Genomic DNA, 27,510 nt, shown 5'->3' on the forward strand with positions numbered 1-27,510 from the left:
ATGTCTGTAATTCAGAGTATGAATCTCGACATATTTTTCACTAATAATCACCTAAATGAGTGATCATAGGCTCTATAATGGATCAGCAAATTGTGTCAGGGTCCACCTGAAAGGGCTCCAGCCCTCCTGCAACCCTGAACAGGATAAGCATAAGAGAATGGATGGATTATAGTTGAAGTGTATCAGTAGAATTCAGTTTAGGGGTGCAGTGACTTGACTGCACAATCCATAACACTGACAATACTTCTTACTCTAAACAAATATTAAAAGAAAATCAAAATGAAGAAAAAGCACAGCCAGGCAAATTATTTCATAACAATTCTGACAATTTATTTATTTTTCATTCCCACTGCGGCTTCTGGTGTAAATGTCTCATAAAAACCAGGAGAAAGGTTGCAGGTTCAAAGCCTCCACTCAAACATTACAGCCATGTCACAGATATGACATCCATACCAGTGTAGGTCGCAAATAAATTTAATGAAAGCTTCATGGCATTTCCTCAGGTTTTGAAAGGTGTTGGTCAGTGTGAAGATGTGAAAATGACTGCGAGTGATGAGAATGAGCCCATGAAAATGTAATGTTAGCATTTATTTAAAGAAAGAAAATAAGTAGTGTTTTATTTAAACATTTATTTTTAACTTAACAGCAAAAAAAAAAAATCCAAAGACTTTGTATGATAGTGTGTAGAATGAACCTGATGACACAAACTCCCAGAAAGCGTAAAAGTTAACCAAACACATCCAAACTCGTCTCTTTTTTTATCCAAGGCTGGCCAAAAAAAAAAAAAAAAAACAAGCAGACTGAGCCCAAAGACAGCAGTATGGTTATCACAATAAACACAGCATCTTTTCTCAGGATATTTTATTTTATAATCTGGTTTCAGCCTCATGAATGTTCACATATAGATAACAGTAATTGTTGAAGCCCCTGTTGACTACAGTAACAGTTTGCTAGCTTTAACAGTCTCCTTGTTTCTCCAAAACATGTGCTGATCATAATTATTGATACTCAGGTATAATCAGGAGCTTTGTTTGGACTTGTGCAGAGCGCGTCTGTGCCATTGTTTCATTGTACAGCATCATCAAGATGTGGCGATAACAAAATTGTCCAGCAGGTGTCACTGTGCAGATGGGTTTCAGATTGTTCTGTAGCTTCTATATAATTCCGGCACAAATGCTTCGGACGCTTCAGTGTTTCACAAAGCCTCGCTTGGCCATCACTACTTGAAACTGAAGTCTGAATCTTTAAAAAAAAAATAAAGACTTAAGAAGAGGAAAAGAACCAGACAGTTTTTCATATGATCATACCAGGTTTTTAAAAGAGAATCACTGGTCTTTCACACAGTTTTTCATGGTATAATTGAGATATTTCCAAAACAAAAATAAATAAATAAATAAATAAAATACTTTTGTCTAAGACTTGATCCCCATCTGTTATGACTGGAAATATCCTGGTAATGATTTTTTGACCCCTGTGGAAACTCTGTTATTAACCTGTTGAGGTCGCAGAGTCACTGTTTGGCAGTTTCAGACACATGTGTTTGACCTTTGCTGCCATCTTTTACTTCACTTACCAAATGAAACCTTTTTTCCTTCAGGCCAGTCAGAGGTTGTTGGTCCGCTTCAGCCAGTAGTGTCATTGATTGGTGATGACGTCATTTTGCCGTGTCACCTGGATCCTGTTATGGATGCTTTTGACATGACTTTGGAGTGGGCGAGACCTGATCTAGACCCCAGATTTGTCATTGTGTGGCGGGACGGTGTGGACCTGGAGTCTAAAAAACATCCTCTCTACAACAACAGAACATCACTGTTCACAAATGAACTGCAGAGTGGAAACATTTCACTGAAGATCTCCAAGGTCAAACAGTCTGATGGAGGAACGTATATTTGTTTTGTTCCAGAGTTGAAGAGAGATGCAGCAGTTCGGCTTGTTGTTGGTAAGTAAGCGTATTATCCATTCAAAGGCATTTTAATTAAACTTGGGTTCATACATTGGCACTTGTCTCATTTTAGTAGCAGCACAGCAGTACAGCTTTCTTCTGTGGAAAATGTTTCATTGCAGGTTTGGGCTTGGTAGGCAATTAAAGTATTCATTCATTCATTCATTCATTTATTCATTTATATAGCGCTTAACACAACCGACAAGGTGACCAAAGCACTTTACAAAAATTACAGTAAATATACAATAAAATTACATCACAAAACACAAAAACAAGATCATTTCTTTACACGGTATTAAAAGCCTGTTTAAACAAATGAGTCTTAAGTTTTGATTTAAAGATTTAAGATCAGAAATAATTAGAAGATCTAAAGGAAGACTGTTCCACAGTCGGGGTGCGGCCACTGAAAAAGCCTGATCACCCCAATGCTTTAACTTGGTTCTTGGGACATCTAGTAAAAGACGATTGGAAGACCTCAAAGATCTCTCATATACAGCAAAACTTAAAAGATCTGATAAGTACAGTGGGGCTAATCCATTCAACACTTTAAAAACAAATGACAAGATTTTGAAATGAATTCTATAATGAACAGGAAGCCAATGAAGATTGAACAAAATAGGCGTAATATGTTCGCGTCTAGGGGTGTTAGTTAAGAGACAAGCAGCAGCATTTTGGACGAGCTGAAGTCGTCTCAAAGAAGACTGACGAACACCAATATAAAGGCTGTTCCAATAGTCAAGCCTGGAACTAATAAGAACGTGAATTGCCGTCTCTAAATCAGTACGATCTACAAAAGATTGGATTTTGGCTAATAGACGCAAGAAGTAAAAACTAGTTTGGACTACAGAATTAATCTGTTTGTCAAAATTGAATTCCTGATCAAATAAGACTCCAAGATTTCTAACTGTAGCGTTTAACTTAAAGGGCAGAACACTGGTGTCTATGACAGCAGCATCACCAAATAAAATACACTCAGTTTTTTGATTATTTAAAACCAGAAAATTATCACTAAGCCATTTTTTAACATCAGTTATATAATCAATAAGAGATAAAATCGGATTTGCCACATGTGATTTAAGAGCCAAATAAAGCTGTAAATCATCCGCATAACAGTGAAAAGATACATTATGCGCTGATATGACTGCCCCCAAAGGCAGCATATATATGGAAAATAAAAGAGGACCAAGGATAGAACCCTGAGGAACTCCAAATAAAAGAGGTGCATATGAAGAGGATACATTATTAATCATAACAGAAAACATTCTGTCTTTCAAATAAGAAGTGAACCACTTCAAGGCGGAACCGCGAATACCAACGAAGTGCTCCAGTCGAGACAGAAGAATGGAATGATCGACTGTATCAAAAGCTGCTGTAAGATCCAGTAGAACTAAAATAACAGGACATCTATTATCAACAGACATAGCAATATCATTATGAATCTTCAACAAGGCAGTCTCAGTACTGTGCCTAGATTTAAAGCCTGATTGAAATTTTTCAACAATATCATTTGAGTCTAAGAAGGACTGTAATTGCTGGGAGACAATTTTCTCTAAGATTTTTGAAAGATAGAATAAATGAGAAATTGGTCTAAAATTAGATAAAACTGAAGAATCTAAATGGGGCTTTTTAAGAAGGGGTCTTACAATAGCGTGTTTAAAGATCCTGGGCACAGTCCCTGAGCTAAGACAAGAGTTGATAAAGGACACAAGTACAGGACCAACAGTATCAAACACTTCCTTCAATAACTTAAAATGAAGACAGTCAAGAGGACAATTTGTAGGCCTCATATGAAAAATTAATTTCTTTAAAAAAAAAGCAGGACACTGGATCAAACTACTCAAAGACAGCTAAAGCAGGACTAACAGCTAAATTATAGCTATCAGGCATAGCGGAAGAGTGTCTCACAGAAGCCACCTTTTCGATAAAATGTGAGAGGAAGTTATTGCACACTGAGACTGATGCCTCAAGTGAAACTGACGTTGGAGGATTAAGAACAGAATCAATTGTATGAAATAATAACCTAGATGAGTGATTACTAGTGGAAATAAGATTAGACAGGAATTGACACTTTGCTTCCTTGACTGACCTTTGATACTGAGCAAAACTAACTGAGTTAAATTAAAAGAAGTCAGAAGACTTAAAAATTCAGATGCCAAACAATCAGAGGGACAGCAGATATGAATATTAAAATCTCCACAGATTAAAAGATAGTCATAATTAACAGTGATATCTGCTAAAAAAAAATCAGAAAATTGCTGTAAAAATTCCTTATTATATTTAGGAGGACGTAGACAACAGCACATAATACTGGAATACCAAATTCAGCAACAAACAGCTGCAATTCAAAAGAAGAGTAAGACATAGGAGGCAGGAGTCTACATTTAAACCTGTCTCTGTAGATTGTAGCAGTACCTCCACCGCGGCCTGTCTGTCGCGGTGAACTGAAGAAAGAAAATCCAGGAGAGAGGAGCTCAGAGAAGGCGCTGTTGTCACCTGGCTGCATCCAGGTCTCTGTCAGCAAGAGAAAATCCAACGAATGGGAACGGAAAAAGTCGTTTAAAATAAAGGTTTTTTTAGCAAGAGATCTGGTATTCAGTAGGGCCATACGAATGGGGGCCTGATCCATATCCCGAGCCGCACGTCCAAGAGTGCGAAGATTGTCGTATGTGCGGCTCCGTCTACAAATCTTCACATGTCGACGGCCGGGAATAAGGCCAACATCAGAAGACACCGGATGAAGCCAGCGATAACAAAACCCCACAGGGCACCGCACGTCGTAGTAGCAGAATGGCCGAGGAGTCCTGGTGGGAAAAAAAGCCGGAGAGCAGTCCAAGAACTGTGCCAGGTGAGCTCGAAGCTTGACCAGCCGACCGCTTCTCTTACCCCGTCTTCTGCGGCGACGAGTGCGAGGCAAGATGGTAGAAGAACGCCGCAGGTAAGGAGGAATAGAAGACTGAGGAGGTAGCTGGAAATTCAATTGTCCATTCACATCATATAGAATATTTAAAAGGGCTTGACGATCATACACATGTAGTGGTGAAACGGATCTAAAAAAAAAAATACACCAAATAAAAGAACTAACAACAGCTGAGAGAGTGATAGACGGCCAGCCACACACAACGGCGCCATCTTGAATACTTCACTACTCATTGGCCCTGGACACATAAACTATATGTACAGAAAATATGGACATAGGTTTAAAACGTACAGGTAATACAGAAGTGTTAAACCTGCCTTCTGTTCAAACACCAAAAGGGGGAGCAAGTCCTATATTTGCACTGAGGTCTGATTGACAGTCTGTGAACAATAAAATGACCTCAGCAAACATTTTCCTGATGATTTTATCATCTCAGTCAGTAGCCTCTTGTCTTATTGGATGCAACAAGATTTTAATTTTTTTTTTACAATTATGGCCCATTTAACAGTAAAATTGAGAAATTAAATAAGGCATGTCTCCAGCTGATTAAAAAATCTCTACAGTGTGAGCATACAGTGTCCTCACCTTTTAGATTCAACCCCTCCCTCGTCAGCCTCAGCCTTGACATCAACGTTTATCTGACCACATCTTGGTACAAATAAAGTAGCAAAATATTAACAGTAAAATGCTCAAGTCAAAGGTTCAGAACCCAAAGGGTTTCTTATCAAAATGCACCTAAACAGTTGTAGCAGGAGTTCCCTGCTGAAAATGCCTCAACTTCCTGCCATGTACTTAATTTTTTAACTTCAAAGACACAGTTGTTTTGTGTTCCTGCTGTTAATCATTTGGACAATGACTCAGCCCAAAGAGTTTTTCAGTGGTCAACAGGAGATTAAAAAATATCTGGATAAAATCACTTATAAAGTTTGTGGACTTGCATGCTGAAAAATGATATATTGCTTCATTATGCCTCAATCCAGATTATTAACATCTCCAGCTCCTCTCACCAGATAACTGAACAAAATTCAAAATGATTCATGTTGAAGATACATTGAGCCAATAATGATGACCACTAGACACCATGTCTGTATCTACACTGAGTGGGTACACCTTTCACTGCACACTTGAAATCATCTCTCTGCCCATCTTTAAGACATTTTACTCCACTGTCAGGAATATTTTACAAAGCCTCTGACAATTTATTAGGTGTATTTGAAAGATTCTAGGACTTCAAATCCAAAAATATCTGCTCATTATAATTTGACTTATGTCCCCTTTAAGGTCAACTTCTTGTTCACCCCATGACAGTAAACCAATATCACTATTAATTAAGCCACAACATGAAAATTAATAAAAGAACTGTGAGAATATAACAGATTTAAGAAATCTATACGTCATTGATTTGTCACTGTTCTGTTTTTCAGGTGCTGTTTCTTCACCTGTTGCGCAGATGAACAGAACCAGCAGCAGGGTGGTGTTACAGTGTGAGTCTGCAGGCTGGTATCCAGAGCCTGAGCTGCTGTGGTTGGACGGTGAGGGAAACCTCCTCCCTGCTGGACCTACAGAGACCCTCAGAGGTCCTGATGACCTCTATACTGTCAGCAGCAGAGTGACTGTGGAGAAGAGACACAGCAACAACATCACCTGCAGAGTCCAACAGAAGATCATCAACCAGAGCAGAGAGACACACATACATGTTCAAGGTAAAGTTCATGGATAAACTAGTGATGTGGATTCTCTGGACTAGCTGGACAGATTGTGAACTACTGAACACACTGTTGTCATTTCAGATGATGGCTTTATGGTCATCAGTCCTTCTAGTCCTCCCAGTGATCCAAGTATTGATCCAGTTATTGATTCAAATACCATCACTGGTTTGGCCATCGGTGCTGTTGTTTTGCTTGTTCTGATTCTTGCTGTTTCCTGTGTTGTGTGGAAGCAGAGACGATTCAAATGCAGTAAGTATTATATAGAAATATAATATTTCTTATTATGGTTTCATTCCTGCATAGTAGAACCTAGTGTTACAACTATAGCAGCTGATCCACTGTGTGTACTGCCTTTTTGATACAGTGAATTGTATATATGGGTAGAAGAAAAAATTAAATGAAAGGAAAACAAACTCAGTCTGTTAACAACTGGAAACCCATTCACAGGAGGCCACAAGCCAGTATTACTGTAGCTCCTAGTGCTGCTCCCAAACCTGTATGAACAGGGAGGGCTGTGTCAGGAAGAGCATCTGGTGACAAATCTTGGCCAAATCAAACATGCAGCTTATAAAGAATGAGATTTCTATACCAGATCAGTTGGGACCTGTGTTAACAATGAGGACCTCCACGACGTGGCCAGTTCAGTGGTGTTGGAAACTATGCTAAAAGAAGAGGAGAGGGGGAAATGTGTTAAAGGCAGTGAGAGAGAAGGGAAGCTGTCTGTATGGACTCTAAATGTATGACTGGTAAAAGGAGAGAGTTGGTTTGCATGATGGACAGAAGGAAGTCAGATGATGTGTGTGTGCAGGAGACCAGGAGCAACGGAGTTGGATTCAAGCTGTTCTACTAATGTGTAGATGGGGAGAGAAATGCAGTAGGTGTAATCTTGATTTCAAGTAGTGCATTTAGCATTTGCACCCTTCAAATACAATTATTTATTCTGGCCTTAGAAACAGTGCAGTGTAATTTTGGAGATTTTGGTTTCTTCAGGCTCTGGATAAAATAAAATAAACAGGCAGCACATCCTGTACATGAGATTGACAGTCAGGTGTAAAACTGTATCCCGCCCCGATGTGAGAATTAAAATTAAATGTTTACCTACATTAGAGATTGTTTAACACCCAGTGCTAGTTCTGCTCTTCTGAAGTATTCATATTATAATTCTCGCACTGCTCGTAGCCATGTTTTAGCTATTGTTGAGTTTCTGCAAGATACAAATATGGTTTTGTTTTGTTTTTTTCAAAATTTTTATTTTCATCTTTTTACATTTCGCATTCTCTCTGCTTTCTCCAAAGCACTTTGTGAAAGTACTATATAAAGGTTTGTGTACCTTAACATGAAACAGATTGAACATGTCCCATATATGCTCTATAATATAGATGAGTACTATTATATTCCAAGTATAGTTTTTTTTTTCTGCCCTGAAATATGCCTATTTGTTAAAAAGAATACTTTAAAAACATAAATAATAATCAAATACATAAGAAATAGATTTGACACATAAAAAAAATAAGAGCACAAAGTGCAACAAAATATTTCATAAGCAAAACATCTAAACCACTAAAAAAACCACATACCACATGTTTCTAAAAAACACTAGAATGAACAAATGAAATACTCGCTCTATATAGATAACTAAGTAATGCATTAATCAAGTCGATTCTAAGCTGACTTGGAAAGAAAAGCAAAATATAATTCAATTCAATTTTATTTATATACAACCAACAGTTGCCTCAAGGCTTTTTATATTAGTAAGGCCTTACAATAGATCCTGTAGTAATACAGAGAAAACTCAACAATCAGACAATCTCCTCTGAGCAAGCACAAAAACTCCCTTTTAACAGGAAGAAACCTACAGCAGAACCAGGCTCAGGGAGGGGCAGTCATCTGCTGTGACCAGTTGGGCTGAGGGGAGAGAAAAGACATGCTGTGGAAGAGAGCCAGAGATTAATAACAATTAATGATTAAATGCAGAGTGGAGTATAAACAAAGTAAATAAGGTGAATGAAAATAAACTGTGCATTATGGAAACCCCCCAGCAGACTAGGCCTATAGCTGCATAACTAAGGGATGGTTCAGGGTCACCTGATCCAGCCCTAACTGAAAGCTTAAAACTTGGTTGTAATTTTCAAACTCACCACCAGATGGCAGTGAATCAGACACACTACTCATTAATTCAGAATCAGAATCAGAATCAGAAGGTTTTTATTGCCATATGGGTGAACAGGTTCACAGCATTAGGAAATTGCTGCGGTACTTCGTGCTTACAGAAAAAAACAAATAAGTATAAAAACTATAAGACAATATACAAGTATACAAATTGCAAATATACAGAGATATTAGAGCTATAACTATAGCACAATATTACAAAATTACAAAATATACAGTGCAGAGACTAATTAAAAGATAGAAGAATGTAGACTATATTCCACTAATATGTACATCAGTGCAGTCAGACAGGTGCATAGACATAGGGTCATCAGCGTTTGTGGAGGGTGGTGGTAACAGTCTTAGGGTAATTGTTCATGAGTCCAACAGCAGAGGGGAAGAAACTGTTCTTATGGCGGGAGGTTCTGGTCCGTATGGACCGTATTCAGGTGATGTCTAAAAATATTTCGTGTGTAATTTAAATTTCTTCAGTTTTATCCTTTTACAAAAAGCACCAAGAACTCTTTCATACACTTCATCAGTTTCTCCTGATTCTTTTACACACAGGAAACAAGAAGAAAAGCGAGGAGGACGGACCTGAACAGACCAGGAAGGAAATAATGATGGACTCTAAAAATGATAACCGTGAGTTTCATGTTGTGGTGGCAGAAGGAGAAAGTGAACCACTCATGGCAGGAAGAGAGAGAGAGTACAATCCACAAGATAAGAGAATAAATCCATCTGTTGTTGTTGACAAAGAGTCTTTGATAACAATAGAAAAAGAAACAGAGAAAGACGTGACAGGAAGAGAAGAAAGAAATGATGTGGAGAGCAGAGGAGAGCAGAGCAATAAAGATGAAAGAGAAACAGAAGATCACCAAGAGGAGCAAAAACAGGGATTAAGAAGATCAGAAGAGGAGAAGATAAATCCATTTATTCTGACTGAAAAAGAGTCTCGGTCTACAGCAGGAAAGGAAACACATGAAGTACAGGAGATGAGAGGAAGAGGAATGAAAGCTGAGGGAGCTGAAGGTGAAAGAGAGAAAAAGATGGGAGGAGGGAAAGATTATCCAGGACTTCAGTTTTTCCCACTTACAGAAGAACCCAAAGAGCAGCCAGTGTTAGTAAAAGAAGAAAAGTCCTTTAATTTGACTTCACATCTGAACACTGATCAGAATCCATGGAGAGAAAAAGAGACACAACAGCCAGAGAAACAGAGAAGAGCTCAGAGTGAAGGAGGAGGTCAGAGAGAGATGATGGAGATTAATGAAGGGGTCACATCTGATGGAACAAACAGGAAGGAGAGAGAAAAACTACAACTCAGACATGAAGGAGCGCTGCAGGAGGAGCAACAAGAGAACGTAAATCAAAAAGAGGAACCTGAGGAACCTGTCAGTGTCACAGAGAGAGGAGTCGACTGTCTGGAAGAACCACAGCAGGAGGAGCTGAGAGATGAAACACCTGATGTTGATCAACGTAATATCCAGAGCAGGAAACATACGCAAGAAATGAATGTTCACACACCTCATGCACTATCAGTCAAGAATGAGAGCATGAATTCATCAGTCAGCAGCAAAGTCACAGCAAATACAGATCTGAAAACACAAGAGAAAGAACCAGAGGAAAAATCTGAACAGAGCCGAGAAGAAATCAGAGAACAGCCTGAGAAACAGAGAAGAGCTCAGAGTGAAGGAGGAGGTCAGAGAGAGATGATGAAGATTAATGAAGGGGTCACATCTGATGGAACAAACAGGAAGGAGAGAGAAAAACTACAACTCAGACATGAAGGAGCGCTGCAGGAGGAGCAACAAGAGAACGTAGATCAAAAAGAGGAACCTGAGGAACCTGTCAGTGTCACAGAGAGAGGAGTCGACTGTCTGGAAGAACCACAGAAGGAGGAGCTGATGGAGGTATATGAAGCACTTGATGTTGATCAACATAACATCCAGAGCAGAAAACGTAAACAAGAAATAAAACTACATGAGGTCTGCAATCTGCCAGCAAAGAAACAGAAAATTGAGAAAGAAGGCCGAGCAAAGAAATATCAGAATGTCAGAAAGGTAAAAAAGTTTGTGAATAAACAAAATGATCATATGGAGGTTGATGATGATGCAGCTCACAGTCAGTATGCTGCAATAACACAACAGAATGAAACCATGAAATGGACCAAAGAGCAGCAGATGCTGTCTGAGCAAAAAGAGACTCAAGAATATCTGAGAGAACACAATGAGGATCAGATGGAGGGTGAAGAACATTCAGAACTTCAGTTTCCACCATTTAGATGTTAGATTCAACTCATTGTCATTGTGCGCACAAGGCACACAACGAAATGATGGTTCCAGATCACTCATCCAGAGATGAGCGTCTGCGGTCATGCAGCCAGAGACCGGCGCTACCGTTAGGCAATGTGGTTTAAGTGTCTTGCCCAAGGACACAACACAGCGCATGAACTTGCAACCTTCCGGCTGCAAGGCGAGCGCCAACCCACTGCGCCACTGCCACTTTTACACAAAAACACAAAGAGCAGCCAGTGTTATTAGCAGGTGCAAAGTCATTTTACTTGATAAACAATGACGATCAGATGGAGGTCGAAAACATTCAGACTCAAAGAGCAGCTAATGTTACTAGCATAAGCAGATTCCTTTAAGTTTACTTTACTTTTGCGCTCTGATCAGGAGCCACAGAGGGGAGAAAAGACAAAAGGAGAGCAGCTCAGGGAAAAAAAGGCAGGCAGAGAGCAGTGAGGACAGGAAAGAAATGTGAAGAAAGCAGCAGAACAAAAGATGATTACCAATTTATGCCTTATTTTTAAAAGCTTTTGGACTCTCTAGAAACACTCCACCTTATAATAATAATAGTGATTAATATTATTGACATATTAAGACTGCAACACTTTGGAATATCTGTTTAACATGTGCTGTAAAAATTATGGAAAAGAAATTGTGTAAAGCTCTGAAGTTGTTTGTTAGGCTGTTGTATTGTAAGTTGTGCTTTTATATTCATGCTATATATATATATATATATATATATATATATATATATAATTTGTTTTGCATTAAAACTCAGTATTTCTTGTATGTTTCAATCTTTAAATTGATTTTGTTTGTATTCTGTAATTGTGTCATGCCACCTATTGGAATTTCACCCAAGGGACATCTAGAAATTAACTATTTAAAATGATTAAAACAAAGTTCAAGCTTTTAAAAACACACCCAGTCAAGAGATGGTTTTAAATATGAATACGGGTCTTAGTAGAACACACACATCCAAAAATAAATATATGCAGGAGAGTAAAGAATCAATGAAAAACAAAGAAATATGCACACCAGGGCGCTCCTGGAAAAGATTTTAATCCAAACAGACCTTTAAAACATGACGTTTCGGGCCAACATGCCTTCTTCATTCTTGCAGAACAATTTCACACTGATTTTGAGTCAGTGGGTCACATGACCTGGAAGTTATTGAAGAAACATCCTAAATTATGACTAAAAAAAATCCTAAAAAAATGTGAAAAGGTGTAGCCCCTTAACTGGCAAGGGCCCGGTGACGGGCCGTTTGTAGTCCCTTTTATATGGCAGGCTAGACCCTCCCATTTTTATTGACACGTCATTCGGCCAATCATGTAACTGGCTGCACCAAATCACCTGACAAAGCTACGTGACGCCCTCTGAGTATTATTGGCTCTGGGAAACCCATTTCTTAACATGATTGGCCGAATGAGGTGTCAGTCAAAATGGGCGGGTCTAGCCTGCCATATAAATGCACTTCATTCGGCCCGCGGACCAGACGCAGCCGATTAATAGGCTATGAAATGGGTTGTTCAGAGCCAATAATAACCAGAGGGTGTTATGTAGTTGTTTCAGGTGATTTTATTTGCTGCCAGTTAAGGGGTTAAAATGCAATAAAAAATGAGTGTGCCTCATCTGTCCAGTCTTTTAGAACAATTTCACAACATGTCTGCCACCTCAAAAAAACAATTGGACAAATCTGAATGTCTCTGGTCGCCACTGATCAACTTATTGGGGGTGATTGGCTGTGGTCTAATCTCGCGGTATGCCTGACAGGTGGCCAGGGGTGGGCCAGGGGATTCAGGTATCTGATGGCTCTTGGACTGGAGACGGTGACTGCCATTCTGTGGTTTTTGTGTGCAGACCCTGGTTGTGGGTGGTGGGGGCTTGGATGGATGCTCTCATGGTCTTGGGGTGTGGGGGCTGGGGTGCCCATGGTGGTGGGTGCTGGCCCCAGGCCGGATGGCCGGCCTCCTCTGCGGGGGTCGGGGTGCGGGGTCTGGGGCCCTGATCCCCAGGGTTGCCTGCTTCCTGGATGGGCTCCTCCCTGTGCTGGAGGGGTCTGTGCTCCCTCAAGCGCACCGCCGCGTGGGGTGGGTTGGCCCATGTCGGGATATCTGGCTGGCATTCCAGGATTCTGGGGTGCCCGCGCATCCTGGGTGGGGCACATGGCGCTCAGTTGAGGGGGCAGCGGTTTCCACAGGGGGCCAGTTGGTCCTGGACTCAGGACCACTGTATGTGTGTATGTGTGGGGTGTGATGTGATTTTTGTTGTAGTTGTAGGTGTGGGTGTAGGGGCGATGTTTGTTGTCTCTTGTATGCATGTGGGTGTATGTGTGTCTGTGTCGTACTTGTCTGCGGTGTGGGTGTGGGTGCTGGCCTTGAGCATGGTGGTGCCCTGGGGGTGTGGCCACTTCAGGCCCTTGACCTGCCTTCACTGCCCTGCGGTTGGGTGTAGGGAACTGGGGTGTTTAGTGAGCCAGTAGTTAGCTCAATAAAGCATCCACCAACACATTTACACTTATTTACACTCATTCACACTTTAATACTTGAGCTTCAGAGTCACCAATACAACAATGTTGATGCAGTTTAAGATGTGTTTCTGAGAGATCCACTGTGATCCTTTAAGTTTATAGTAGCATTGATACGGTCTTTATCTGGGACACCGAATGCTTTGCAAACCACCTTACAAAACAAACAAAAAAACCCCAAAAAAACAAAACACAGTTTTTAAAGTATTTAAAGTACTTTTTAATGTGTTTCCATTGGATCCCGTTGGTCTTTCAGGCACACAAGTTCTTGATGAGGTTAGATCTTCTCCCTCCTTTTCTGAGGTCCAGCTGGAACATCTTGGTTGTTATCTTCTCCTTCAACCTCCATCAGATCATCATTTTCTTCCTCCCCAAAAACTTTCCGCCTTTTGCAATTCCGTCCCTGCTGTTCATGTTTTTCCTGGTATTTCTTCCTCCTGCCTGTCTGCTGCTGATCTGTATGGAGGACTCTTACTTGTGCATATTTTCTTCCCTTCATAGACTTCTGATGATCCATTGGCTTCTCCTCCTGTGGTTCTTCTTGACAGGTGGCTCCTCCCTCTGAGAGACTGACAGGTTCCTGATCAGTGTTCAAAGATGAAGTGAATTTAAAGGATGGAGCTTCTCTCACCAGCAGCTGCTGCTCTTTGGGTTTTTCTGTCCATGTTGACTGAAGTCCTGATTCTTCTTTTCCTGCCTCCATCTTTGTCTCTGCTTCACCTTCACCTCCCTCAGCTTTCACTCCTCTACCTGTTACGGCCTCTTCTTCATGTGTTTCTTCTTCTGTTGTAAATTTGTCTTCTTTAATAACCACAGATGGATTTATCCCCTTTTCTTCTGGACTGCACTTGTTTGTTCTGTTTCTGATATAAAGTGAACTTGTTGGGCTTCTCTGTCATCTTTATAACTTTGCTCTCCTCTGCTGTCCAAGTCTTCCTCTTCTTCTTCATGTGTTTCTTGTTTTAATTTCAGTTATTTTGTCAGGAACAGGAGACGTGTTTGTCCTCTCTCCTGTGATGTCCACAGCAGTCTCTTCTTCTCTTCCTTTTATTAAAAGCTCACTTTCTCCTTCTTCCACACATTTAGAGTCCGTCGACTCCTCGTCCCTCATCTTCGTTTCTGTGTGCAGAAAGAAGCAGGAGATTATTAACCATGAAGTTTACCAAAATTGGTCTTCCCTTTCATAAAGGTTCAAAAATTAAAAAAACATGGAAAATCATTTACAAATAACCTGAAACAAAGAAGCAATATGAATGATTTAGCACCATTTAGTGGACAGGATGCAGACTACAACCAAATGATGATAATCATCTGCACACACCAACAGTGAAAAGTCATTCCTGTCTTGGAGTCCACATGAACATATGTGTGTGTCTTGTGAACACATCAGTAGGATAAGAAGCCTCCTGTTTACCCCTTAAAGACAAAATGTACGTCTCTTGGACCTTCATGAACTCAGCTGCCCATAGGAGACCAAAAATGATGGCTAAAATATGAAAAATTAGACAAACTGCTGAAGACTCACACAATCCAAAAATATCAAATTGGGTGCTGGAAAAAAGTGAGCAAATACAAAAAGAAGTCTGCATGCAATATAAAGCTCCTGGATAAAAAGCCTTGAAGAGTTTAATGTTTCGGGCTACAACGGCCCTTCTTCAGACTCAGTCTGACTCAGTCTGAAGAGGACAGTTGTAGCTCCAGAGTACCCAGAGAAAACCCAAACAAACACAGGGAGAACATGCAAACTCCACACAGAAAGACCAGAAAGACCAAACACATCATTTTCACAAATGAAGCTGAAAATGAAATAAGCTAATTCATGTATCACTTCATAACATTCACAAAGTGCTTCACAGAAATCTAGAACAGATTTTTAAAAGGAAATAAAATATATGTTTAATAGTTTCAACATTAACAGTTTCAAAATGCAGAAACTGCACAAAAATTAAAAAAATAGTTAAGAGCTAGAATTATAGGACAGAACACACACTGAATAAAAAAAAATAGAACTGGAAACATGATTCACTGAAATAAGGGTACATTTTCTCTCACTTCATTCATATATTTACATTCCTATAAATAAACCCTGCTACATTTAACAAAGGCTGTTCAATGTGACATGTATTTTATTTAAAGTCACATTTTCCATTTTTGTTGGGGCAAAACACAATGCTGCTGCCACCCATTCCTTTTCTTAACTGTATCGAGGGCTTGGAACCATAGGGGCGTAAGTGACATTTTGGTTAAAATTGAGAAATATATATCAAATGAAAGCTCTTGATGTGCTCTATCTACTGTTAAAATTACAGAAGTAAAATATTAATAGAAATTGAGTTATTCAACAAAAACCTAAAGACTTGAATGCACAGAAGAAGTTGGTTCCAAAAGGGCGTAAGCGCATTTACAAAGACAATATTGTTCATTAGGCATTGTGTCATCAATTTGTAAAAAGAAACATGCTTAAAAAACTAAGATCGGTTTACAAAGTAAGAGCAAACTATGGCCATTTTTTTTTTTTTTTGGCTTTCCTGTAAAGTTGGCGAAATGTCACTTACGCCCCTTTGGCTCCAAGCCCTCGTGTATGGAATTAAGTACACTACTCAAAAAAATGAAAGGAACACTTTTTAATCAAAGTGCAGCATCACATTAGTTAAACATCTGGGATATTGGTCTTGTCAGTTAGATAGCAGAGGGGGGGTCGCTAATCAGTTTCAGCTGCATTGGTGTTAATGCTTTGGTGTCATCTCACTAGCATGCCCAAACATGCATATGGGGAACAAACAAACCACTGGGTACCATTTTGATTTACAAAATACAAACATTTGATTCAGCAAAATGGACCAGCCTGCCATATCATTTTTTTTTCTTTCCACTTTTCGGAATGTCTTTGAATTCAGTTCTCTGTAGGTTGATCACTTTCATCAAATGATGTGGCACCCTTTTATACATTAAACAAACATATAGATAGATAGATAGATAGATAGATAGATAGATAGATAGATAGATAGATAGATAGATAGATAGATAGATAGATAGATAGATAGATAGATAGATAGATAGATAGATAGATAGATAGATAGATAGATAGATAGATAGATAGATAGATAGATAGATAGATAATTATGTTTCAGCAGCAAGAAAACAATACAAATCTACAGTAACTAAACTACAGGGGTTGGACAATGAAACTGTTAACAGTTTCATTGTCCAACCCCTGTATATATATATATATATATAGAAACAAAAATAGATTAAAAAAAACTTAGTCTGCATGGGTGCAGCACGGTGGAGTGGTCTTACCACTGCTGCCTTACAGCTAGAATGACAGCTAGACAGTCTTGGTTTGATTCCACCTTGACCCGGGCCTCTCTGTGTGGAGTCTGCATGCTCCCCCCGTGTCTGTGTGGGTTTCCTCCCACAGTTCAAGACATGCACTTACTGATGTGAATGTGAGTGTGGATGGTTGTCTGTCTCTCTGTGTTAGCCCTGCGACAGGCTGGTGACCTGGCAGCCCCCCCCCCCCCCCCCCAAAAAAAAAACCCTCAACAGGATAAGTGGAAGAGAATGGATGGATGGTAAAGAGGAGTTATATTAAGGCTTACATTGTACAAGAGAGTGGTGCAAATTGCACTGATAAATAATATGTAATATATACAGTATAGAAGAAAAAAAAAAAATTGTGTCTTGGATCTTATGTCCTGACAAGTGTGTTCACCTGTCACAGAAAGAAGTGTTATTATACGGTTTTATGGAGAATGGTAGGAATGATTTACTGAAGTGTTCTTTATGGCAGCGAGGTTGAATCCGTCTGAGGGAGAAGGAGCTCTGCTGTGTCAGCAGTGTGGAGTGGAGTTGTTGAGATGGGTTGTCCATAATGGAGAGCAGTTTGTTCAGTGACCTCCTGACCCTCACTGACTCAAACGTCTCCAGATTCTGACCTATGATGGTTCCAACCTTGTGAATCAGTTTGTTGATCCTGCTGGCATCTCTGTCACTGATGCTGCCCCTCCAGCAGAGAACAGCAGAGTAGATGGCACTCGCTATCATAGACTGGTAGAAGATCTCCAACACCTTGCTGCACACATTAAAGGATCTGAGCTTCCTTAAAAAGTACAGTCTGCTCATCCCCTCCTATACACAGAATCACTGTTGGTCTTCCAGTCCAGTCTGTCATGCACTTGAACGCCCAGGTACCTGTAGCTGTCCACCGTTTCCATGTCCTCTCCCAAGACATTAATGGGCACAGTTGCAGTTTTATTCCTCCAGAGGTTGACCACCATCTCTTTTGTCTTGCTGACATTGAGAAGGAGGTGATTTCTGCTGGACCACTCCACAAAGCTCCTCCTAACTGTACTCCGACTCCTGCCCACACTTAATACACCCAACCACTGCCGTGTCATCAGAGAACTTCTGCAGGTGGCATATTTCACTGTTGTACTGGAAATCTGAGGTGTACAAGGTAAACAGGAATGGAGACAGAACTGTCGCCTGTGGTGCCCGAGTATTGCTAACCACCACATCAGACAGGGTTCCTACAAGCCGTACAAAAAGAGGCCTCTTTGTTTTCAGTATCCCTTGTTTTTTTTTTTTGTTTTTTTTTGGATTTATGTAATGAGTTGGTTTGTACATTTTTCCTACTTTATTTCACCCTTACCCAATAGCCAGTTTCGATAGCCGGGGATCAGCCAGGGCCTCTGCCCTCGGCCACCGCCCGACACACACTGCACCCGACCCCTACGACACCTCCTGCGGGTGGTGGGCCTGCAGGAGGGCGGGCCCATGTAACCTCTTCGGGGTGCGCCCGGCCAAGCACCACGGGCTAATGCCTGGCCACCAGACGCTCTCCCTCGAGCTCCCTCCCCAGGCCTGGCTCCAGGGTGGGGCCCCGGAAACCCTATCCCGGGCAGGGTAAACTGTTCCCTTGTTTTTTCACTCATAAGGGTCTTCTGAACCGCTCTTTGTCTGGACCCTCACCCAGGACCAGTTTGCCATGGGAGACCCTACCAGGGGGACAAGCCCCCAGACAACATAGCTCCTGGGATCACTGGGACACACAAACCCCTCCACCACGATAAGGTGGCGATTCACGGAGGACAACCACAGTGAGAGCTTGGTCCGTATAGCCGGTAATAAGTCGGATTCGTTTCCTGTGGGTGTTGGACTCCGTCAGGGCTGCCCTTTGTCACCGATTCTGTTCATAATTTTTATGGACAGGATTTCTAGGCGTAGCCAGGTGGCGGAAGGCTTCTTCCTTGGTGGCCTCAGAGTCTCATCTCTGCTTTTTGCAGATGATGCGGTTCTGTTGGCTTCATCAGGGGGGGGCCTCCAGCTCGCAGTGGAACGGTTCGCAGCCAAGTGTGAAGTGGCTGGCATGAGAATCAGCACCTCTAAGTCTGAGGCCATGGTCCTCAGCCGGAAAAGGGTGGAGTGCCATCTCCGGCTCAGGAACGAGTTCTTGCCTCAAGTGGAGGAGTTTAAGTATCTCGGGGTCTTGTTCACGAGTGATGGGAGAAGGGAACGGGAGATCGACAGGCGGATCGGGGCTGCTTCTGCAGTGATGCGGACGCTGCACCGGTCCGTCGTGGTGAAGAGGGAGCTTAGCGTAAAAGCGAAGCTCTCGATTTACCGGTCGATCTACGTTCCTATCCTCACCTATGGTCACGAGCTTTGGGTAGTGACCGAAAGAATAAGATCGCGAATACAAGCGGCAGAAATGAGTTTCCTTCGAAGGGTGGCTGGCCTCTCCCTTAGAGATAAGGTGAGGAGTGCGGCCATCCAGGAGGGGCTCAGAGTAGAGCCGCTGCTCCTCCACATCGAAAGGAGCCAGTTGAGGTGGCTCGGGCATCTGATTAGGATGCCTCCTGGCCGCCTCCTGGGTGAGGTGTTCCGGGCATGTCCCACCGGGAAGAGGCCCCGTGGTAGACCCAGGACACGCTGGAGAGATTATGTATCTCGGCTGGCCTGGGAACGCCTTGGGGTCCCTCCGGATGAGCTGGAGGAGGTGGCTGGGGAGAGGGAAGCCTGGGCTTCTCTGCTAAGGCTTCTGCCCCCGCGACCCGGCCCCGGATAAGCGGAAGAAAATGGATGGATGGATGGAACACTATGCAAAATGTGTTTTAGTGTTAAAGTATATTAGATTTGCAAAACTGTGTCTAACTGTAAGAATGATTGATTCATTAGTATACTGAAAATGTGACTCAGAGAATGATAGTTGGTGTTAAGCAGTCCAGAAAAACTATAATGGAGATGCTCACTTGTGCCAGTGCTCGAGGTCCAGTTCCATCGCCAAGCAGACAGAAGGCAGATTGAATCACTGATATCAGAAAAGAAAAAAAAAAAAAGACATTTCTTTGCTGCGTACTCTCTGTGTCTGTCCCTGTGAGCTACTGCACTTTCACTTTCATTTGCAACAAAAAAATAAATAAAATAATAATACAGACAAACTAACAGATCCGCACTAAACATGGTGACAGTGTTTCAGTGGAACAGTCTTTTAAAGCGTTTTTTAATACCTTATATAAATATTAAAAGCTTATACCGACCTTCAATCGTTTCCCATTTACTATAAAAATCCGAGCAGAAACTGACCTGCATACCTGCTGCGTTTCTGAAAATCCCCCACACGAGGTTTAAGGTGAAAGCTTGTTCAGGTGTTGTGCCACAAACATGATCGCTGGAAGGCGAAATTCCTTAAAGTTGCGGCACCACATACACGCAGACCGCAGGAGCGCGCAGCTCCTTAACGCTACAGCGCCTGGCTTAAAGCACCTCCATGACCACCTGCTCATTTCGGGATTAAGCTGACATAACGTTCAAATAACTACAATTTTATGCTCTTTTTATAAGGCAAAGGTATGTATGTATGTATGTTACGGAGGAAACCCACACAGACACGGGGAGAATATGTAAACTCCACAAAGAGACACTCGTTCCAGATGGTGGTTTGTGATTGCTGTGAGGCAGCAGTGCTGACCACCATCCCACTTAAAAATGAACTCAAAATAATAATCATACATACATTGTGTTACTTATGTCATTTTGAAAACATGGTTAATGTGCAATCTAAGTTTGCACATTGAATGGAAGTGATAACGGTGAATTCTGGGTTGTGTCGGAAAGAGGAGAAGGAGAGGAGCGGCTTATAGCTGGAAGAGAAGAGAATGACGAGAGGACAAATATAACTATTATGACTGTAAAAGAGCTTCAGTTTAAGATTAGATAAGAAATCCATGAAGAACGGGACACGACAGGAAGAGAAGGAGAGAAGGACATGGACAGCAGAGAAAGGCAGAGCCAGAGAGATGGTAAATGATCAAAGACCTGATGCTGAGCAGAAGGAAAAAAAGAAGAAAACTTGAACCAGCGTGTTAGCAGCTGAGAGTGTGGAAGAGGACAAATAAGAAATAAACAGAGAAGGAACAGAAGACTTTCCAAAATCCAAGAGTGTGTGGAAAAACAAAATGACTCCCTGGAGGCTGACACAGCGTTGTGTCATGGTTTTAAATTAACTGACAGCACTGTGTGGAGTTTGCTTGAGCAGGTTTTCTCAGGGAGCTGTTTTTAATTTATTTATTCATTTATTTATTTTATACTTGACAGTCAAAAACATGCCCAGGACACAGCTGCAGAAGAGACTCTTAATCTCAGGAGTTTCACTATGTATCAGGTTTGGGAAGATTTACACCCATGTCGGTGACATTTTTTGGGGGTCTCCACGTTCCTTCTGGCTAAAAATGCAAACCCAATTAAACCCAAAAACTCACTGGGAAGAGCAGGTTCTGGTGCAGGCTGTTTATTAGACATGTTAGTTACACACACCACAGATAAATACCAAGATACAGACAGTAACATAGTTGAGATGAAGCTACACATACAGAGAAGAGAAAAGAGAAACAAAGAGACAGAGAAAGATGCAGAAACAGGAAGAAAAAGACTACAGAAAAAAGGAAGGCCAGAAGTGAGACGTCAGAATAGAGAGCCCAGACAAAGAGCGGGCCGCCATTTATATCTTAAAGATGGTAACTGCCCACTTACCTTTGACCTCTCCTAATTTACATAAAGTCTCAACCCATGAAACTTGAATCCCATCCACTTGTCTTTTGGTTAAACTAGGCCCACTCTAAAATCACATGTTTAAGGGTCGCACACATCACAGGGGTACCTCTTGGTTTATGACAGTTCAGATGTCCTTTATTAAAGAGAAACACACACATCCAAAAATTAACCAGGGTGCTGGATCCAAGCAAAACTCAATAAACAAAAAAGAGGAGGTCTGCACACCAAAGAGCTCCTTGGAAAATTTTAATCCATCAACGTTAAAACAGTGACGTTTCGGGCTGGAGTGCCCTTCTTCAGACTTACTGTAACAAGGTAATAACACACCTGTTTAAATAACTGCCTGTCACCAAGAAGTTGAGTGACAGGTGCCATTCAATGTCCAAGAAAAAAATAGGACAAAAAGAACACTAACATAAATAAGAAACACATAGAAAAGACCATTCTTAAAAACCTCACATAAGTATAGCATACCAAAAACATCTAAGAATACACAACGTTACAACAATCCTTGTCACACAGATGTCACCATGATTAATCTTTTTATTCAAATATCTGCTAACATAACATCATTAGTACCACTCCACCTAGCCAAGTTTTATCTCTCCTCCACCCTTGGTCACAAAAACACAAGGGTGGGGGCCTACAGAACTCCATTTTAGGAATGTACCTGTCAGAAAACACTGCTAACAGCGTTCACTCTCCAAAAGCCTCAAACACACACCCAAGATCTAAGAGGTCTCACCTTCACCCCAGTGACGAAAAGAATATTAAGTGCGTCGGTGTGTGTGTGTGTGTGTGGGGGGGGGGGGGGGGGGGGGGGCTTTCTCTTACTTTGCAGAAGCCATAAAAATGGAGCTTGGTACCTATCCATCCATTCTCTTCCGCTCATCCTGTTCAGGGTTGCAGGGGGGCTGGGGGCTATCCCAGCTGCCACAAGGCAAGAGGCCAGGTACACCCTGTACAGGTTGCCAGCCTCTTGCAGAGAGACAAACAACATTTCACACTCACATTCATGCTCTCATTCACACCTATGGGCAATTTGGTGTAGCCAATTAACCTAACCCCAGTAAGTGCATGTCTTTGGAATGTGGGAGGAAACTGAAGTACCTGGAGGAAACCCACGCAAACACAGGGAGAACATGCAAACTCCACACAGGGAGAGAGGGGGGGGCTGGGCCAAGGTGGAATCGAACCCAGGCCTTCCAGATGGTACTCTAACTGTGAGGCAGCAGTGCTAACCACTGCACCACTAGAATATGAAAATAGTGACTCCATGCACTAGTATGAAAGCAATATAAGATATAAAAATAATATCAGCACAAGTAATAAAAGTAAAAATAATGACAGTACAAATAACATAAGTGAATAATAAATGTAGATATACCCTTATATATATATATATACTGATAAATGAAAGTAACAGTGACCCAGTAGAGGCCCATGGGAGCAACACTGGCAGTTGGCAATAGGTGAAAGAAGTGTAAAGTATTGACATAATGCATGAGTCTCTTCTAGCAGTGGAAGAGTGGCCATTACAGTATATGTAGTATGAAATGATGGAAGGATGGTTACTGACAGTGGGAAAAAGGCCCAGACAGTATAGTATGAAATATTGGATTGGCCCCTGCTAGCAGTGTGGAAGTATAGATGATAAATGAAAGTAGTAAAAAAAAATTTCCCAACACCCACATGTCAAACTTAAGTTCTGTGAACCAGATCTTTTTTTCTCCCCATCCCTCCATTTCCTTCTGCTTATCCAATTCAGGGCGCAGAGAGGGTGTCAACAATGCTAACCACCAGTCTGCTACCTGTGATTAAAAAAATGTATTAAAAAATATATATATCAATATCATCATGTGTTTGCATAAATCTTCTGCTGACTGATATCAACTAAAACAAAATATTTGTGTGAAAAGCACGCAAACACACAGTGATCTCAATGATGATTCCTGATGGTTTTAACTATAATAATATTTCTATACCCGAGGTAGGCAGTGCCTATAAAAGTGTTTTGTTTATTTGCTTTGTTTTTGTCTGTGTAAGGCCCCCCCCACACACACACACACTTTTTTTTTTTTTTCGTTATTTAAATGTCACAATTTTGGCTGTTATTATATTCAATACAACACGCAGGGCTGTATACAGTCTAAACCACCTGCGGCGAACCGTCAAACACCTGCAAACATCCGGAGAAGCGCTCATATTCGCAGGTGACCAGAGGAGCGTTTTCTCCTCCTTTTCTTTGACGGTGACCATAAAGCGCTGGTGTGGGTCTCTCCGACAGCAGGTATGCGCATGTTTTCATAGATGTAGATCATATTATGTGTTTTGTTCGGACTGTTAAGGAAACGAAAAGATGATTTTGCTTTCCTTAAAATAACGATAGTGCCGTCTTTGTCCCGTGGCAGTGGCGTAGTTTACCACAGTTTGATTTATTTTTTTTTCTGAATTATATATCATTGTAAAAATAAATATTAAATACATTCACTTGCGGTTTTGTAGTCTGAAGGTTAATTCAGGAGTATTTTGATTTCGTTTGGAATTCGTCCTGCGCTTGATTCCTGTAAGACTTTCTCTTTTGATTTTCACGTCATTGCACAGAGGAGGGAATTGAGCTTTAAGCCAATCAATCATTGTTCCAGGTGGTGAGCGAATAAAAGCCGAAGAAAATAGATGGATTGTTTACTTAGAGATCTGTGGCATTTTATATTAACCGCAAACGAAAGTGAAACTTTAATTTGCTGAAGCTTACAGTGAAGGGCACAGAGGAAAGCAAAGTGCATATTTTTCCAACATATTTTTGTGGTGAGTCACGTCTTAGCTTAGCTTAATAAAAAGCCCAAATTAGACTGCTATATATCTCAGAGGGACTGACAGTTTACATGGTAGAGATCAACTCAACTTATACAGAAGTGAGGTAACATCATTTAATGGTTCCACCCATATTATACCTTTTTATTGTGAATGGACCATATTATTCACTCAGTGTAAAACAATGATTTCATCTGCTTTATCGTTTTGACATTATGTAATGGAAATAAAATTTGAATAATAATAAGTAGGTAATAGGTTTATTACACATGCTCCTGTATTCTGTTTTCAGGATGCTTCATGTTCAGTTCGATGTCTTCTGTATTTTCTACACCTCTATTCTCTTTGCTCTGATGCTCTCATGTCAAGGTAAAGTACTTTATCAGGTCTTTCATTTATATAAATAAAATAATAAATTGTTTATGTACAGCAGCATTTATTTATATCTCTGCATGATGAAGAGACCACATCAACCCTCCATTTTATAAAATATCATCAGCCACACACTTCATCCCGTTAAGGAGGTAATGGAAAATTGGTCAGGGAGATTTTGTTTAATCAGCTTTATATAGTAAATATAGTAAAACTATAATAGAAGATTTCCTAATTCAACTTTCACTGTGCTCTTGTATCATATCACAGTTTAACTGTACATGTCAATAACACATCTTACAAAAATCCAACATACAGGAAAACTAAAGGTTTGCAGGCTCGACTAACTCACACAGCTTTACTGAGGTACATTTGTGCAGTTTACTGAATACTAACAAAAGCCTGGATTCTTGGGCACTCGGGGTCCTGCTCCAGTTGATTGCGTAGGAGATTTTAGACAAACAAACAACCATAGAGCGATTGACAGAGATTGTTTGTACTACATTTTTTCCAGAGATTTTTTTACTACACTAAAAGTGTGAAATAAAAACAGTCTTTGTCGTTTCAGGTCAGTCAGCAGTGATTGGTCCACTCCAACCAATAGTGGCAACAGTTGGTGATGACATCATTTTGCCACGTTACCTCTATCCAAGTGCCGATGCTTCGGACATGACTGTGGAGTGGACCAGACCTGACCTGGAGTCCAGATTAGTCCATGTGTGGCCCGAGAGAGCTGAACTCCAAAATCCATCCTACAAGGGAAGAACATCTCTGTTCACTGATGAGCTGAAACATGGAAACATCTCTCTGAAGATCTCCAAAATAAAGCTCTCTGATGAGGGAACGTACAGATGCTTCATTCCAGACCTGCAAAGAGACTCTGCTGTTAGACTTGTTGTTGGTAAGCAGCTTCAGTGAGACATATTTCTGAACCTTATATAATTATTTATTATTTATTATCAATTAACATTAGAACATAAGACAGCTCAGAAATCCCATAAAAAAACAGTCCCCGAATGGCTGTGGTCCAGAGCGTTTGTTAACCCTGACATGAGGGAAACTCTGAGTTTTCTAACCCTGGAAGAGAGCTGACTCATATTCAGAGGGAGTTACTGGGATAAAGGATTCTGGGAATATAATCTGCTTTCCGGCATATTTTCTTCAACACACTCTGAGCTCATCTCTGTCTCCTCCCCTCCTGCACCTTAATCAGCTGACTGACATTTGGTTTCAGTTCATCATTCATTTAGAATAAAATCAATGCACATATAAATGCATAGTTAGATATTAGTTTTTAATTTGTCATATTTAACATGGCTGCTTTGGCAATCAATTTGTCATCTATGTGATGAGAGATCGATAAACCATTTAATATTGGGAACAACAACATTTAGTGTATTAAAAAAGTAACCTCTCACTCATTATCAGGGACTGTTTCCTCCAGAGTGAGCAGAGCATCCGACTGACAAATCTACCTAATGTTTGGAGATAAACTGTTTTTCAGGTGCTGCTTCTTCCCCTGTTGCAAAGATGAACAGAACCAGCAGCAGGGTGGTGTTACAGTGTGAGTCTGCAGGCTGGTATCCAGAGCCTGAGCTGCTGTGGTTGGACGCTGAGGGAAACCTCCTCTCTGCTGGACCTACAGAGACCCTCAGAGGTCCTGATGACCTCTATACTGTCAGCAGCAGAGTGACTGTGGAGAAGAGACACAGCAACAACATCACCTGCAGAGTCCAACAGAAGATCATCAACCAGAGCAGAGAGACACACATACATGTTCCAGGTAAAGTTCATGCATAAACTAATGTGGATTCTCTGGACTAGCTGGACAGATTGTGAACTACTGAACATGCTGTTGTCATTTCAGATGATGTCTTTATGGTCATCAGTCCTTCTAGTCCTCCCAGTGATACAACTATTGCTCCAACTATTGATTCAAATACCATCACTGGTTTGGCCATCGGTGCTGTTGTTGTGCTTGTTCTGATTCTTGCTGTTTCCTGTGTTGTGTGGAAGCAGAGACGATTCAAATGCAGTAAGTATTATATAGAAATATAATATTTCTTATTATGGTTTCATTCCTGTACAGTAGAATCACAAGAACAGGAGAAATATTGCATTTTTTTTTCTCCCCTTGAATTGCTTCACTTCCACAGAGTCCTCTGTGTTGCACTGTCATGTTTCTATAGTAGAGGAAGACAAAACTCCACCCACATTTGTAATGTGTGGTATATAGTGACTTATTTTGCCTTTGGACCTTCATTAGGGCCATCATTAAACAGCCTAAGGTACATAAAGGGACATAAATCAGAACAAATACAAACCAGTTAACTGTGTACCTCCATTTACATTCATGCTGTGGCTGGATGTGTTGCTTCAGGTCGAGAATGAAGGAATGGAATAGATAACACCAGAGCCATAAAATAGAAAAACACTCTGTTATGTTAACCTAGTGTTACAACTATAGCAGCTGATCCACTGTGTGTACTGCCTTTTTGACACAATGAACTGTATATATGGGTAGAAGAAAAAATTAAATGAAAGGAAAACAAACTCAGTCTGTTAACAACTGGAAACCCATTCACAGGAGGCCACAAGCCAGTATTACTGTAGCTCCTAGTGCTGCTCCCAAACCTGTATGAACAGGGAGGGCTGTGTCAGGAAGAGCATCTGGTGACAAATCTTGGCCAAATCAAACATGCAGCTTATAAAGAATGAGATTTCTATACCAGATC

General features: G+C 40.9%; 1 protein-coding gene across 1 annotated transcript; it reads left to right on the forward strand.

Moving 5' to 3' along the window:
- LOC115796667 (butyrophilin-like protein 2) lies at positions 1-27,166 on the forward strand. The gene is made up of 7 exons (XM_030753029.1): positions 1-16; positions 1,598-1,939; positions 6,284-6,567; positions 25,349-25,676; positions 26,280-26,558; positions 26,643-26,810; positions 27,156-27,166. Exons 1-7 carry the CDS (start codon positions 1-3, stop codon positions 27,164-27,166), a joined length of 1,428 nt encoding a protein of 475 aa, XP_030608889.1.
- Positions 27,167-27,510: the final 344 nt, after the last annotated feature.

The sequence above is a fragment of the Archocentrus centrarchus genome, chromosome 18 (genome assembly GCF_007364275.1).
Source record: "Archocentrus centrarchus isolate MPI-CPG fArcCen1 chromosome 18, fArcCen1, whole genome shotgun sequence".
NCBI classification, from domain to species: domain Eukaryota; kingdom Metazoa; phylum Chordata; class Actinopteri; order Cichliformes; family Cichlidae; genus Archocentrus; species Archocentrus centrarchus.

Coding starts and splice junctions, on each gene's coding strand:
- LOC115796667 (XM_030753029.1), top strand. Junction 25,677..26,279: donor TGCTGTTAGACTTGTTGTTG/GTAAGCAGCTTC, acceptor ACTGTTTTTCAG/GTGCTGCTTCTTCCCCTGTT. Junction 26,559..26,642: donor GACACACATACATGTTCCAG/GTAAAGTTCATG, acceptor TTGTCATTTCAG/ATGATGTCTTTATGGTCATC.